Source organism: Aotus nancymaae, unplaced genomic scaffold (assembly GCF_030222135.1).
Source record: "Aotus nancymaae isolate 86718 unplaced genomic scaffold, 86718_ANA_hifiasm-v0.15.2.pri h1tg000122l, whole genome shotgun sequence".
Taxonomy (NCBI): Eukaryota; Metazoa; Chordata; class Mammalia; order Primates; family Aotidae; genus Aotus; species Aotus nancymaae.
The window spans coordinates 2,516,660-2,533,322 of record NW_026988537.1 but is presented as its reverse complement, the minus strand read 5'-3'; the positions used below and the strand labels follow the sequence as shown (position 1 = coordinate 2,533,322).

At 35.3% G+C, this 16,663-nt stretch overlaps 2 protein-coding genes across 7 annotated transcripts in view; one reads left to right on the top strand and one right to left on the bottom strand.

Annotated features, from left to right (window-relative positions):
- The window catches only part of LOC135272661 (neuroblastoma breakpoint family member 4-like), a 387,040-nt gene that overhangs the window by 115,532 nt on the left and 254,845 nt on the right, over positions 1 to 16,663 (bottom strand). The gene's annotated exons all lie outside the window — the stretch shown is intronic.
- The window catches only part of ARHGAP29 (Rho GTPase activating protein 29), a 76,681-nt gene that overhangs the window by 20,362 nt on the left and 39,656 nt on the right, over positions 1 to 16,663 (top strand). For all 4 annotated transcript variants that reach the window (XM_012444877.3, XM_012444876.2, XM_012444875.3 and 1 more), the window contains one exon: positions 8,989 to 9,123. In XM_012444877.3, the coding sequence (XP_012300300.2) occupies positions 8,989 to 9,123 (135 nt within the window). The remainder of the gene's footprint in view (positions 1 to 8,988; positions 9,124 to 16,663) is intronic.

Genomic DNA, 16,663 nt, shown 5'->3' with positions numbered 1-16,663 from the left:
TAGGAATAATTACAGGGTAAATTTTCTATCATATTAAAATGCTGAAGGCACTCAGTTATGCATATGCACCTTGTGTTTAATTATAACACTGTAGATTAATATATGTGCAGTGTAAGTACCAATTCAGGTTTATGGTTTCCTCCCTGTGGAATAATGTGTTCTAAATTCCAAATAACAGATTCATAAGTGCTTTTCAAGCTTATATCATAATTTTAAAGCCTGTCTTTGTGACATACATCTCCATTTGCACTTGAATATCATTCAAGGAAGCTCAAAATCTGGGAATGTGGCAAGTGTAAAGGCTTTTTAATTGGGGTAGAAAGAACAGTGCAGAATATCTAACTGTTCTGTTACTCAGTGCTTGGAAGTATTAACTGCCATTTAAAAATATATTTGAGGGAAAATCAGTCTGATATTTCTTACAGCTTTTTGATTATATAGTACTATTTTAAAATGGATTTTAATGAAAGCTTACTATTGTGACTATGGTGACTTGTTTTGCTGGGGTCTTTTTGTTTTTTGTTTTGTTTTTTTGAATAGGCTAGAAAGGAAGATAAAAATTTCACATTGTCTTTCAATTTTTTGAAAAATATCTTTCAATTATTTAATTTCAATTTCAGGTAAACTAGTCAAGTTCTTTTCTTTTATTTATTTATTTATTTTTTAATGAGAGAAAGAAAGAAAGAAAAAGAAAAAGAGGGAGAGAGAGCAGGATTCGTGCTCTATTGCCCAGGCTGGAATGCAGTCTAAAAATAGGTATTAAAAACCTCTTTTATGCCGATAATTGTGCTTAACAACGGAGACAGGAAGGAATAAGGGAAGAAAATAACAAACAGCCAACCAATATTTCATTTAAGTCTGTGAAATGCTATGCAAATGCTGAAGAGTGATTTACTTCCAATTATGTAGTCACTTTCAAAATAGGTGTAATATGATACTGAGAAAAATGTATGTTCTGTGGACCTGGGGTGGAGAATTCTATAAATATTCACTAAGTTTACTTATTCCAGGTCTAAGTTCAAATCATAGATACCCCTATTAATTTTCTATGTCGTTGATCCGTCCAATATTAACAATGTGGTATCAAAATCTCCCACTGTTATTGTGCAGGAGTCCAGGTATCTGTATAAGTCATTAAGAACTTGTCTTATGTATCTGGGTGCTCCTGTATTGGGTGCATATTTATTTATAATCATTAACTCCGGTTGTTGTATTGATCCTTTTACCATTATGTAACGTCCTTCTTTGTTTCTTTTAGTCTTTGTTACTATTAAAGTCTATTTTGTGAGAGACAAAAGTTACAACTCCTGTTTTTTTGTTTTATTTTTGCTCTCCATTTAATTGGTGAATCTTCCTCCATCCCTTTGTTTTGAGTCTTTGTATGTCATTGCTTGTGAAATAGATCTGGATACAGCATACCGATGGGTTTTGACTTTTTATTCAATTTACCTGTCTGTGTCTTTGATTGGGGCATTTAATCCATTTAAATTTAGAATTAATATTAATATATGTGAGTTCAATATTGTCATTTAATGCTAGCTGGCTATTTTACCCATTAGTTGATGTAGATTCTTCATTATAGAGATACTCTTTACGTTTTAGTAGGTTTTTGGGATGACTGATGCTGGTTGTTCGTTTCTGTTTGTAGTGCTTCTTTCAGAAGCTCTTGTAAAGCAGGCCTGGTGGTGATGAAATCTCTGAGTACTTGCTTGTTCATGAAAAATTTTCTTTTTCCTTCGCTTATGAAGCTTAGTTTGGTGGGATATGAGATTCTGGGTTGAAAATTCTTTTCTTTGAGGATATTGAATATTGACCCCCACTCTCTTCTAGTTTGTAGGGTTTCTGGTGAGAGGTCTGCTGTGAGTCTGATAGGCTTCCCTTTATGCGTAACGTGACCTTTCTCTCTAGCTGCCCTTAGAATTTTCTCCTTTATTTCAACCCTAGTGAATCTAGCGATTATGTGTCTTGGAGTTGCTCTACTTGAGGAATATCTTTGTGGTGTTCTCTGGATTAGCTGGAGTTGAGTATTGTCCTGCCTTACTAGATTAGGAAAGTTTTCCTGAATAATATCCTGAAGAATATTTTCCAACTTGGATTCATTCTCTTCATGACATTCAGGTATTCCTATCAATCGTAAATTAGTTCTTTTCACATTCCTTTTTACTCTTTCTTCTCTAATCTTGTCTTCTCGTTTCATTTCATTAAGTTGGTCTTTGACCTCTGATATCCTTTCTTCTGCTTGATCAATTCGACTGTTAAAACCTATGCATACTTCGCGAAGTTCTCATATTGTGTTATTCAGTTCCATTAATTCACTTATATTCCTCTCTAAGTTGTCTATTCTCGTTAGCATTTCGTCAAACCTTTTTTCAAGGTTCTTAGTTTCTTTACATTGGGCTAGAACATGTTCTTTTAGCTCACTAAAGTTCCTTATTATCCACTTTCTGAAGCCTAAATCTGTTAATGGAATGCACTTGTTCTCCATCAGGCCTTGTTCTCTTGTTGATGAGGAACTGTGATCCCCTGTAGAAGGAGGGGCATTCTGATCTTGGGTATTCTCAGCCTTTTTACGCTGGTTTCTTCCCTTCATTGTGAGTTCATCCACCTGTCATCTTTGTAATTGCCTACTTTCAAATTAGGTCTCTGAGTGGACATCCAACTTGTTGATTCCCAGCGCCGAAATCTGAGCAACCCACTGCACCGGCTAAAACAGCGGCATTAAGATTCGTGGTGCTTTTCTGCCTGGGAATCTCCAGTCTGGCTTCCCTCTTGAGTCCCTTCCTCAATCAGGTAAATGGGCAACTCTGCCTTCTTGGAGCTCCAAACGTTGACCAAAAGGGGACCCAGTCCCATTTACTCTGCACGAAGAACCGCCGCGCCAGGGCGCCGGCAAAATTGCCACGCCGGCCACAAGAGTCGCCCTGGTGACCCGTGGGGCTCCTCCACTGGGAATCTTCCCATCCGTGGGTAACAAAAATTCATCTGAAAGTGTGGTGTCCTCTTGTTCTGTGCGCTTTCTCTGGGAGCTACAATCCCGAGCTGCTAGTGATCAGCCATCTTGGATCTCTCTCCAAGTTCTTTTATTTTTAAAAGATGCTCTCTAATTTAAGAATGTATCACCTTTATATTGTTTTAAAAAAAAAGTAATACTGACCTCATAAGTGATAGCTTCTGATGAATTGTTTTTACAAGACTATAGTCAGAAATAGTATGTTAACTTTCTGAAACAAATTTTATTGAACAATTAGGTTGAAGAAAAAGGGTTTATTGAACTTTGCATTAAACGAGAAGCTTAATACCATTAAATAATGTATTCTGTTAAGAGAGAGGTCCTGCATTAATTTGCAAAGTCTTCACTGAAACCTTGTCCTGTAGATTAACTCAGTTTTTTTCCAGGGAGAATATATGGGAAGATGTGGACATTAGAAACATTAAGCTGCTAGCCTCAGATGTGTACTGCCCTGCCTTATTCTAGAAATAAATCTTTTTAGAAGTGATTGCTAATGGATATCACCTAGAAGTTAATGTGAATGTCAATAGATTATTGTTTAGTGACTAGAAGGTATGAAATGAATCTTAGAGAAACAAAGTATGAAATACAAGTAACTCATTTATTACACCTGTACCTGTTCTCGGTGCATTAAATTCCTCTTCTCCATTTGTCTAGAATGGTTTCTATCATTTAACACTGTTTATAGAAGTAATAGCATATTCATTGGAAATTAAAGCCTGTTAAATTGCAGATTGCAGAGTACTTGTCATTAAGCTTATCTTCTTCAACCATGTGGCAATATATCATAGTGATTAGGAGCACAAATTCTAGACCAGGGTACCTGAGGTGGAATCCTCATTCTGCCACTTGCTAGTTGTTGGTAACCCTGGGCAAGTTATTTATCTTCTTCTTCTGTATTTGTTTTTGTGTCTATTAAAAGGAGATAATGGGTTTTTTTTTTGGTGAAGATTAAATAAGCTTATGTATGTAAAGCTCTTAGAATAAGCATTTTCAAATGTCAGTTGTTATTATTTTCATAATCCCTGGTAGCTGAATAAAATAAAGTAAGTTGCTGTTTCTCAGGCTTCACTTTTATCCTGTAACTTCAAAAGTCATTACAGCAAAAATCAGGAGTTTGCTGGTGATAAGTTCTGAAACATTTTTCCTTCTTATTTTCATTGCTTTCCCTAAAGTGGTTAAGCCAAATTAACAAGATTGATTTCTCTATAGTGCAAATTAAGGAGCTTCTAAAACTTCTTACTAAAATAATTCTGATGCTATTTTTTTAGTATGTTAATTTGGGATGACTTCAAGATATGTTTATTAGGGGTACCTTGTAGGAAAAAATGGAATTTCAAGTTCGTAGACCATTTGTGTTGCCACCAGTTATTGAAGTGTTTTGCAGTTGCAGTGATTTATTTATTTATTTATTTTGCTTGAGATCCAGGGACAGATTGGATGAAGTGATTCTTTTTTTTTTTTTTTTTTTTTTTTTTTGAGACGGAGTTTCGCTCTTGTTTCCCAGGCTGGAGCGCAATGGCGCGATCTCGGCTCACCGCAATCTCCGCCTCCTGGATTCAGGCAATTCTCCTGCCTCAGCCTCCTGAGTAGCTGGGATTACAGGCACGCGCCACCGTGCCCAGCTAATTTTTTGTATTAGTAGAGACGGGGTTTCACCATGTTGACCAGGATGGTCTCGATCTCTTGACCTCGTGATCCACCCGCCTCGGCCTCCCAAAGTGCTGGGATTACAGGCTTGAGCCACCGCGCCCGGCCTGGATGAAGTGATTCTTAAGAAAAACTATAGCAGGGACTCCCAGGACTTTTTTACACTGTTAAAAAAAATTACTGAGGATCCCAAAGAGTTTTTATGTGGGTTGTATCTATTAGAAATTAAAACTGAGAAGATTGAAAAGCATCTAATAATTTTAGAAATAAGGCTGGGCACGGTGGCTCACACCTGTAATCCCAGTACTTTGGGAGGCTGAGGTGGGTGGATCACCTGAGGTCAGGAGATTGAGGCCAACCTGACCAACGCTGTGAAACCCTGTCTCCATTAAAAAAAAATTTTAGAAATATATGGATTTCTACATGTTTAATTTCCTTGACTCTGAGAAGACCACAGTATTACCTTGGTTTGTTTAAGTATTTAGGCCATTAGTATTTTGTAGTTTTTGCCCAACACTAATTTTGAATATTGATGATTGTTGTTGGCACTCTGAAAATCAAGCTCTTTTGGCCTGAGATTTAATGTTTCCTAAGTAAATTCTTCATATCTGAAGGTTTTATTGTAAAACATTAGAATAGGGAATATAAATAACTTTTTCTTCTCTAAGACTAACATACATTAGGTTTCAAAAAGAGGGCAGTGTAACTCTCTGTGATGATAATCACTCCACCTTGGTTTTGGTTGTCAGCAGAAGAACTAGCATATACCAGCTTTATTTAGTTATGTATGTGCCAAATAAGAGATTTTGCTATACAAAACGGGGGAAAAAATAGCAAGTCAGGAAGGTTTTATAGGCCAGGTGTGGTGACTCACGCCTGTAATCCCAGTACTTTGGGAGGCTTAGCTGGGTGGATTATCTGAGGTCAATAGTTCGAGACCAGCTTGACCAACATAGTGAAACCCCATGGCAGGCACCTGTAATCCCAGTTACTTGGGAGGCTGAGGCAGGAGAACTGCTTGAATCCTGGAGGTGGAGGTTGCATTGAGCCAGGATTGTGCCATGGCACTCCAGCCCAAGCAACAGAGCAAGACTCCAACTCAATAATAATAATAATAATAATAAAATTAAATAAAGAAATAAAGAAAAGGAAGGTTTTATAATTTTTTTACAGCTATTCAAATTATATTATTTTCCCAGAAGTTTCATTTATTTCATATCTGCTAGGTTTCATTTCAGAGCTAACCTATATCATTAGCTTGTTTCTACTGCTGCATAAAGTATTGTGTTGCTGCAAAAGTAATTGTGATTTTGACTCTCTATATATTATATATATGTATGCACACACATACATATATATGTATTTGTATGTAGAGACATAATTTTTTAATGGCCAAATCCACAATTACTTTTGCACCAACTAAAAATAGCTGCAATCATTTATGAAGGGCTTACTGTGTTCCAGCCGCTGTTCTAAGTGCTTTATGTGTTTTAATTCATTTAACCCAACACCCTGTGAACTAGCTACCATTATCTTCTTTTATAGGTGAGGAAACTGAGGTACAGAGGGGCTAAGTAACTCGCCCAAGGTTTCTCATCCATGGAGTTAGAATTCAAAGTCAGGGAGTCTGGTTTCAGAGACTATGCTTTTCAACCACTATACTGTATTGTCTCAATTAAGTAAACCTACCAAACTAACATTACCAGTTATAAAAAAGATAAAATAGTGATACTTATTAAATCAATTATTTAAACTGCATATTTACATTTTCCCTAAGAATTACAAAATCTGTAAATGAAGTTTTAAAATTAAATGTTTATAGGGAAAATTTCAACAGCACATAAAATTCCTACAATCTTTTACCCACTTATATTTCATTTTTAAAATAGACTGTATTTTTTAGAACAGTTTCAGATTTACAGAAAAATTGAGATAATAGTACCAAGTTCCCATATAGTCCTATACACTGTTGTTAACATCTTACATCTCTTAGAGTTATGAGCCAGTGTTTGATAATCAGCAATAATAATGCATTATTATTAACTAGTAGCTATAGTTTATTCATATTTCCATAAATTTCCCCTAATATTCTTTATTATCTTCCAGGATCCTATCATATTACATTTAGTTGTTGTTTCTCCTTAGGTCTTCCTTGGCTGTAAGCTTCTCAAACTTTCCTCAATTTTGTTTTAAGGAATAGTGATTAGGTATTCTGTAAGATAGCCCTTGATTAGAATTTGCCTGATGTTTTTCTCCTCAGTAGACTGGGGTTATGGGATATCGAGAGGAAGATCTCAGATGTTAAGTGTTGTTTTCAACACTTTATGTCAAGGATATTTACCTTGAACATGATTTGTCACTATTGATGTTGTGCTTGATCACCTGTCTTAAGTAGTATTTGTCAAGTTTCAAAACTCTTTTTGTCCTCCCTTCCATTTTACACTCTTTGGAAGAAGTTAGTTTCACCTTGAGAGCAAAGTATTTGCACAAACTATTTACAGTTCCTTTACACAAAATATTTGTTTCTTTTCTCCTGTTTACTAATGTATTCAATCATTTATGTCAGTATGGACTCATGGACATTTGTTGTCTACTTTAGGTTGTAATCCAATACTACTATATTTGTTGCTCAAATCGTTCCAGCTTTGGCCATTGGAAACTTTCAGTTGGTTCCTGTGCACCTTTGACATGCCCTCTTCACTGTGGGGTGTTTTGTTGTTGTTGTTTTAGGGTTTTTTTTTTTAAAGCTCTTCCTTCCTTTCTGGCATTACAAGATGCTTATTACTTATCTTGAACATTTCTGCCCCAGTCCTAGAATCAGCTGTTTCTCCAAGGATACCTGGTTACTTTTATTGGAGAATGTTTTAGAAACCAAGATCTGGATGCTAAGTGTGCTTGTTGCTACTGAGTGTCATTTATTTTAGGCCCTCTCAGCTAACAAAGCAAAGAAAATAAATAAATATATATATATATGTATACACACACACACACACATTTATATATGTGTATATTTTTAGATATAGATATTTAAATAGACATATATTCTATGGGTGCATTTTTATGAATATATTTATATATACATATATGTAAGTATGTACATATATTTTTAAGTATATACACATAAATATATATGTAGTCATAGAAATACATACACAATATATACTACATAAATATTTCTATAAATATATGCTTATATAAATATAGATGACTGCATACAAAAATATTTATAAATATGTGTATATACATACTCATTCAGTATGACCCATCACAGAATTCAGTATCACATTGAATGAAATAATATCCTTTTGCTTTTAATACTGCTTAGCACATAGTAAGTGCTTAATACATATTAACTCTTATTAAACACCAATGCTGTGTAAGTTTACAGAAAGGAAGCTATATAAGGGTACTGTACTTAAAGTGGTGTCTTGTCAGACTTTTGAGGATTACTTCAGGGATTTTAAAGGTAGGGTGCTTATACTTTCTGGTTTACTTGGAATGAAGATCCTAGAATGTGATTGTTGTTCTAGCATGACTGTGAGTAGCATCCCCCTTTTCACTAGTAAAAGTATTTTGGTTTGAATGATAAATTATATGGTCATCTTATTTAATAGGTCATAAAACTGCACCTCTCTGACCTGGGATGATGTAAATGAGTGGAGTAGGCTAGAAGAAAATGAGTGGGTTCTGAGAAGAAACTCAGCTATCTAAGAGAGCAGCACTGCTCTGTTCCAGCTACTGTGGCCAAGAAGGAATGTGGGCCTGAGTATTAAGATTTTTATTTTTCAGGAGTAGGCAAAAATATGGAATTTGTATAATGATCCCTCAATTTTTCATCATTGGCAACTAATTCAATTTTTCTAAAAAGCTCAAAAACTTATTAAAGGTCTGTGCATTTTATTATAGGTAAATTATATAATAATTTCAAAAATATATAGGTTAAATGGTGATCCTCATATGCCTAAGAGAATTACTGGATATGTTAAAAAGTATATGATATTAAAACTATAAGACGGGAAAAATTTATCTTATAAAGTTACCTCAAGGGAAGTCTGGAGTACATATTAAGACTGAGAAAACTGAAAAATATAGTGCTTAAATTAACCATAACTGTGAGAGCCTTTGAAATCCTTAATGAATTAAAATGACTAAGGATTTCTGAAGGCTGTATAAATTGTATGTAATTGCAACAGTGAAAATAGAAATGAACGTATAGTAGGCAAAAATTGTGTGACCAGTGCTTCTACTTAAAATGTGTTTCAGATGATGTTTTGTAGATTAGATTTGTGGAACTTTGCTCTGGAAATAATTTTATTTTCTTTTTAAAGACTCTTTTAAAGAAGTTATTCATATACGTCTAGAGGAACTGCTCCGTGTTTTAAAGTCTATAATGAATAAACATCAGAACCTCAATTCTGTTGATCTTCAAAATGCTGCAGAAATGCTTACTGCAAAAGTAAAAGGTAAGGAAGATATAGTAAAAGTGGGTTGCTGTGGGCAAAAAGGAGCCAAGTGATATTGGGTCTATAATGAATGTTTAGCCAATTCCTCTCATCGCGTTTGTATGATGTATGTCAATAAGGAGTTATATATACTTTGATATTGAAATGTTTTCACTAAGTCACACCTAAAGCTTTCTTCCTTTTAAAAACTAATTTATTTGGCAACAAATACTGTATAAAGACTAACTTGAAATAAACAACTGATGTTTAAAATTTGAGTTTTGTGAATGAATGCATGCTCTTTCGAGGATGAAAGAAAAATTTACCTTATAAAATTACTTAAAAAGTTATAAAGTCTTTGTTATGTGAGGACAATTGATGTTGGAAAGTGGTAGTCTGTAGTGACTACTTAAAAGAGGGAATCAAATGGAGAAAAAGAAGGCTTAATTAGGGCCTTATTTTTAAATGTGAAAATGAAATTAAAATTGTAAAATAAGTTTATCATATATATATATGTATAGGGGTGTGTGTGTGTGTGTATGTGTATCTATAGCATATATGTGCTAAAACCTGGCATGAAGAATTGGACCATTATCCTCTAATGAAATGACTTACCACTCAAAATTGTGAAAATTATTCTGGGCTGCAGTATATAAAAGAAGGATTGAGAATGAAGTGAGTATTTGAGAAGAGATGAGACAAGAGGCAGGGAAATTAATTAGGAGAGTACTAGGAATAATGGGCTAGATGAGGGCTGAAGCTGAGGGTTGGGCTAATTGAGCAGAAGCAGGGGTATGGTAGTGGTAAATGTGATTTGTTATGTAAGAGGAAATGGATGTTAGTTTGACAAAACAACATAGGTTGAATGTTAGTGGTTATGGAGAATTTTGGTGTTGAAGATATGGACTTGGGAATTATTGATGTGTAGGTAGTGGAAAAGGATGACATCAACTGAGTGTGCAGAGTAGAGGACTGACGTAAGATCCCAGGGACAGAGAGAAGAAGTAGTGACCTTTAGGTAGCAGTGATGTATAGCAGTCAGAGACAGACGAGGTAACAGCAATCCTGTGATCAAGTCTGTGATAGAGGTATGCCTAGGCACCATGAGAGCACTGAGTGAGGAACTCACTCTAGGCTGAATGAGGAAAGGAAACTCTTCTTTGGAGAAAGGGATTACCCGTCCTGAGTCACAAAGGTAAAATAGGCATTAACTGGGCTGGGGTGGGTGGGGATGGGGCTGTGATACAAGAACTCTGGGTGTGAAGAACATGATGAGATTGGTGAACAAAATCATATTTGGAGAGAGTAAAGGGCATGTGTCAAGGGATGAAAGAAGAAAAGAAAAGAAAAACCTTGTCTAGAAAATATAGTTCATACACTTAAGGAACCCTACCCCCCAGCACTTTTTGACATAGATTTATCATGTTTGTGTGGTTTCCGTTTTTCTGTATTTCAAACACTGATACAAATGTAGATGATTTTAAATGGGAAACATGGATAGCTTCTGTCCTGACTTTTTAAAATGTGCTTAGTAACCAAATTTGTTTCTAAATACATTGTTTACAAGTACCATTTAACTTTACTTAGACAGGGAAATTTGTGTCTATAGATAGTAAAATTTCCATGCTTGGAAATAGCGACCTAGTTCAATTGTTGTCAGTAGCTATTGTGTGCAGTCAGGATGTCCTGGGGAAGGAGTGCGACTATGTAATAGTTGGTGTCCACATTCCAGAAACAGACTTGAAGAGAGTGCTCTCTCAGCTACCTTGAAGATCTTTTTGTCTTTGAGGAAAAGCAATCTTCTGAATATTATTTTCCACTATTACTGTCTTTACACTTGGGATTATTGTTACTGTTTTACTTTTATGCTGGATGACATTTAAAAGGGGAAGATTATTTTGTTGTTGGGAAATTTCCTCTGTTTCAGTAGGACTCCATGAGACTAGAACACTTTAAATATTGTGTTTTCTTCATATTAAGTTTATATGATTTAAAATAAAACCTTTTTCCCTGCTCCAATTCTCACTTTTGAGGCCATTTAAAAATATCATTGATACTCCAATTCAAAAATATTCAGTGACTTGAAAAATTGAGGTCAAATCAGAACTTAATTCATTATTTTATTTAATAGTAATTTAGTTTTCAAAACCTGGAAAGGCAAAGGGTAGGTAGAAACCATTTTTGAGTATCTGTTTGGTACCAGCCAGTCTAAATACTTTAAACCTATAAACATGCAATATTAGCTATTTCAGAAAGGAAAAGTTTCTGGGACAGAAAGCTGTCTGGAATATGGAGATCCTTTATATTATTTAAGGTTTCATTTTTTTTTTTTTTTTTTAAAGAGATGGGGTCTCACTCTTGCTCAGGCTACAGTGCAGTAGCATGTTCATAGCTCACTGTAATCTTAAATTCCTGAGCACAAGCAATCCTCTTACCTCAGCATCTCAGGTAGCTGGGACTACAGGTATGAGCCATCACTCTCCCAGCTGATTTTTAAATTTTAAAAATTTTTCATAGGGACAGTGCCTTGCTGTGTTGCCCAGGCTGATCCTGAACTCCTGGCCTCAAGCAGTCCTCCCACCTTGGCCTCCAAAATGCTGGGATTACGGGCGTGAGCCATCACACTTGTTCCATCATTGAGTTCTTTTTTTTTATGAAATGGTGTCTCATTTTGTCACACAGGCCAGACTGCTGTGGTGTGATCTCAGTTTACTGCAGCTTCTGTTTCCTGGGTTCAAGCGATTCTCCTGCCTCAGCCTCCCGAGTAGCTGGGATTACAGGCATGAGCCACCACACCTGTTCCATCATTGAGTTCGTTTTTTTTATGAGACAGTGTCTCACTTTGTCACACAGGCCAGAGTGCTGTGGCATAAATCTCAGCTCACTGCAGCTTCTGTTTCCTGGGTTCAAGCGATTCTCCTGCCTCAGCCTCCCAAGTAGCTGGGATTACAGGCATGCTCCACCATGCCTGACCAATTTTTGTATTTTTAGTAGAGATTGGGGGTTTCACCATGTTGGTAAGGCAGGACTCAAACTTTTGACCTCAAGTGATCTGCCTGCCTCGGCCTCCCAAAGTGCTGAGATTACAGGCATGAGCCACCGCCCAGCCCCATCATTTAATTTTAACTCTGATTACATTTAAAAAACAGCAGTGACCTAAGTATTTGACTGACTTTGGAGACCTTACATATGAATTTTATTTTTTCAAATCTACCAAACAATAGAAAAAAAATACAGAATAACTTTAGAATCAAGGATGTGTAATCTTATTTTTATTACCACCGGTTTGAATGCATGAAATGTGTCTGCCTCCTCTGTATGAGAAGTGAGAAATTGGAATCTTTACCCATATTTTTTATTTTAAATGTGGAGTTTACCTTTTAATAACTTTAAAAGAAAAATCATCTTTAGTTTTTTCCCATTCATTCTAGTAGTGATTTGTATTTCCTGTGTGTCCTCCTGTTTCCAAGCAGGAAATTCAGTCTGACAAAATATTTCCAATATGGTAAGAGAGATATAGCCTATTTTTAAAGGAGATAAAGGTATCTTCAGAACTCAGTAATTTATTATGTACAATTTGTTTTTATTATTTTCAGTTATTTTGGTCAATCTTATTTCTAATATAAATGAAATAACCCTTAATTTAGGATTTTTATGTTCAACATTTTACCCTATACTTAAAAATTGGTAAACAAAAAAGAAAACTAAGTCTTAATTATGCCTCCAAGATTGTAGAAGCCTTGTCTTTCTGTTTTGCAAACTTAATTTTATTAACAGACAGTTCACACAGAATGCAAATGGTAAAAAAGGGTATTCAACAATGAAGTTTCTTTGTTGCCTTTGATCATTCCTTTACCTAGATAAGCAACAACCTTTATTGGTCTCTTGTGTATTTTTTCAGAGATATGTTATACATATACAAGCAAATACATGGACGTATTCTTTTTTTTAACCTCCTTTTTACACAGATGGTAGTGTTCTGTTCCTTGCTCATTGTCCTGAGTTATCTGCAAATAAAGGGTTTCCTTATTCTTGTCATTTGTTTTTTCTAAGCTGTATGGTTGTCCGTTATACTGATGTACTATAACTTATTTAATCAGTTAACTGCTAATAGATGTTTGAATCATTTTGTTTTTCTCTACTACAAACAATGCTTCAATAAATAGTCATGCAAATTCCTAGATGGATAATTGCTGGATCAGCAAGCATGTGTGTTTATATTTTTTGATGTTACCAGATGCCCTCAATATAGGTTCTGCCCTTCTGATAGCAGTACTGGAGGCTAATTTCCTGTACGTTTGCCAACAGAACTGGTTACAAAGCTCTGTTATCCAGTGTGATAGTGAAAAGTGGTATCAGTCTAGGTTTGATTTGCATTTCCCTCATTTTCAGTGCAGTTTGAGTATCTTTTCATTTGTTTCAATACCATTTTTATGTTGATTGACCTTTTATCTGTTTTTCTTTTGCTGATTGGTCTTTCAGTATTGATTTGTAGAAACCCTTTGTATTAGTAAAATTAGCCTTTAGTCTTTGATTAATGTTGAAAATGTTTTTTACTTCATTTTTTGTCTTTTATTTGTGCATTAACATTTTTCAGTCTGTTTTATGATTTCTGGGTTTTAAGTATTAGGAAAGACTGCTCTGCTCTGAGATTATAATAGACTTCTTGACTTTTTTCTTCTGATGTTTTCATGGTTTCATTTGTTAACTTTAAGTCTTCAGAGACATTGTAAAGTATCTAAGTGTCTAGTAAATGTATCAGGTAGTTTTTATTGTAGTTTTATGGCATTTTAGTATCTGATGGGAGTAGCTCCTCTTTCCATTACTTTCTGTTTAGAAGTTTATTTTTCCTTGAAGACTTTTGAATTGGCTTGTTTGGTTCCAAAAAATATCTACTGGTATTTTTTGGATGATTTGAGTTAAATTTATAGATTAAATGAAGGAGAATATACATATTTAGTATTTCTGTCCAAGAATATAATATGTACTTTGTTTCTTCAAGTTGTCTTTTGTGTTCCTCAGAAACAACTAAAGTTTTCATCAGGTAGGTCTTGCAGCTTTTTTGGTTGTTTTCCTTTGTATTTTGTTCTTTTGCCCCCCACCCCCCTCATGCTTTTCTTCCATTGCATCTTTTAATTGAATGGTTTTTGAACTGTGGGCTCTGACTCATGACATCAAGTTAGTGGATTGTGACCAGCATTTTTTAAAAATGAAACAGAATAGAAAAGAAAAATCAGAAGCAACACTTACTATATAAAACTTAAGTATGTATCAGAAATTTTATAGGTGTTATATAACTATTATTATTGTGTATGTATAGAATACTCAGTCATGATGTAATATATATTTTTTCCTAAGGTTGTGGTTAAAAACATTTGAAAGTTGCTGCTCAAATAGGTTGTATGCATGAAAGCTATTCATTCATACGATTTCTTGAAGAGATATTAAACATATCTTAGGACTTGGTATTGTGATTTAATAGAGAACCCAAGGGAGGCAATTATTTAAAACTTAAGCAACATTTTAATGAGCTTTTGAAGAACTATTAATAGAGGGGATGGAGTGGAGACAGACACCAATTGGGTTGTTAAATAGTTCAGACTAGAGGTAAAATGTGGGCTTTTGAACTAAATCAGTGGCAATGGGGATGGAAAGGAAGAAAACATATTTTAGAGGCGTTTTTGAAAGTGAAGCTAATGAGCTAAGGATTGTATGGAAAATAGCAGGTGGAAAGTAGGAGAAGAAATATAGTAGCCTATTAGAAATGTGAATCTGGAGATCGGAGGTTAAACCTAAACGGTAGTTTAGGAATTTGTTCCCTCAAAGGTATGGAAATGGATGAGATTCTGTGGGGACAGTGTATATGAAGAAAGCCAATATGAGAACTATAGAGGCTAAGTGGAGAAAGCTCTTTGAAGTACAGATTGTCCACAGATAGATATTAAACAGATGAGAGCTTGTGTTTACTGATTCCAAGCACTGTACTCTGGGTGTTTCACATTTGTTTTCTCAGTCATTCCTCTCAATAATACCCTGTTTTGCTTATGAGGAAATTGAAGTTAGGTAATGTATCCAGACTAACACGCAAAATAGTAGAGGTCAGATTTGAACTCAGGACTGAAACTCCAAAGCCTTTTATCGGTATATTCTACTGTTATATCACCTCTTATCTTGCGAGATGGAAAGTGGTGCATAGAGAGACATTTGTCCAAGTTTTGCACACGTACCAAGTGGTAGTGTTGTTGAAACTTGCCAAAAGATTTAGTAGCATGAAGACTTAAGAGAAAAAGACCTCTAATTTTGACTGATAGGAGGTTATTGTTGACCGTGTTTTGTGCTATTATATGATAATAATAGCCAACACTTTTGAACATCTTCTATATAACAGGCTCTCTTCTAAGTTCTTTAATCTTCACAACAGTTCTCTAAGTATGTAATTATCACTATTTTATAAATGAGGAAACTGAGGCACAGAGTGGTTAAGTTATGTAACATTGTATGAGAGAGAGTTAGGATTTACCTTAAGCAGACTACCTTTGAACCCATCCTCTTTACCAGGGATTATCAAATGGGCTGGTGGGCCAAATCTGGCCAGCTTCGTGATTTTGTACATGAAGGTTAATTGGAACATAGTCTTACTCATGTATGTGTCATCTATGGCCCGTTTCAACAGAATTGAGTAGTTGCAACAGACTGTATGGCCTGAAAAGCCTAAAATAATTTACTACCAGGTCCTTTATAGAAAAAGTTTTTCAGCCTCTGGGATAACCATTTAAGTGGGTGAAAAGCCAAATCTTGAATTTAAGGTTAACTTGGGAAAGAAGGCAATATAGGCCATGGCATGACCTATTTATAGAAGTTTGGTAGTGAAGAAATGGTAAATGGATTGAATAGTAGCTTTAAGGAGAAATGGTAAAATGAACTTTTTTTTTCACATGGGAAGGATTTGAGTATGTTAGCCTAAGAAAAAATTTAAATTGGATAGGAGATAATGAAGCTATGAGGGAGGAGTAAAGTTGGTATAGGGTTTTGGAAAATGTAGGAAAGAGCAGAAAGATTTATTATTGGAAAGAAGCCAAAGACTTTTCTTTGAAACACTGAGCAGGAGCAAAAAAGAGAAATATATTAGATTCTAAAATAAAGGGCTGTTTTGAAGTCAGGCAAAGGCATTAATAGGAATTTTTATTAGATGGCTATAACTTCACTCAACTAGGGATGAAGACAAGATAGTTCAAATATTGAATTGATTCAACAATTATTCTTTTCACTACAGTTGTTACAATTATTAGTAGTAGTATTTTTATTTATTTATTTTTTGTGACGGAGTCTCGCTCTGTCGCCAGGCTGGAGTGCAGTGGTGCAATCTCAGCTCACTGCAACTTCCACCTCCTGGGTTCAAGTGAGAGCAACTCTCCTGCCTCAGTCTCCCAAGTAGCTGGGACTACAGGCACGCCACCACGCCCAGCTAATTTTTGTATTTTTAGTAGAGATGGGGTTTCGCCATGTTGCCCAGGCTGATCTCACATTCCTGAACTCAGGTGATCCGCCCGCCTTGGCCTTC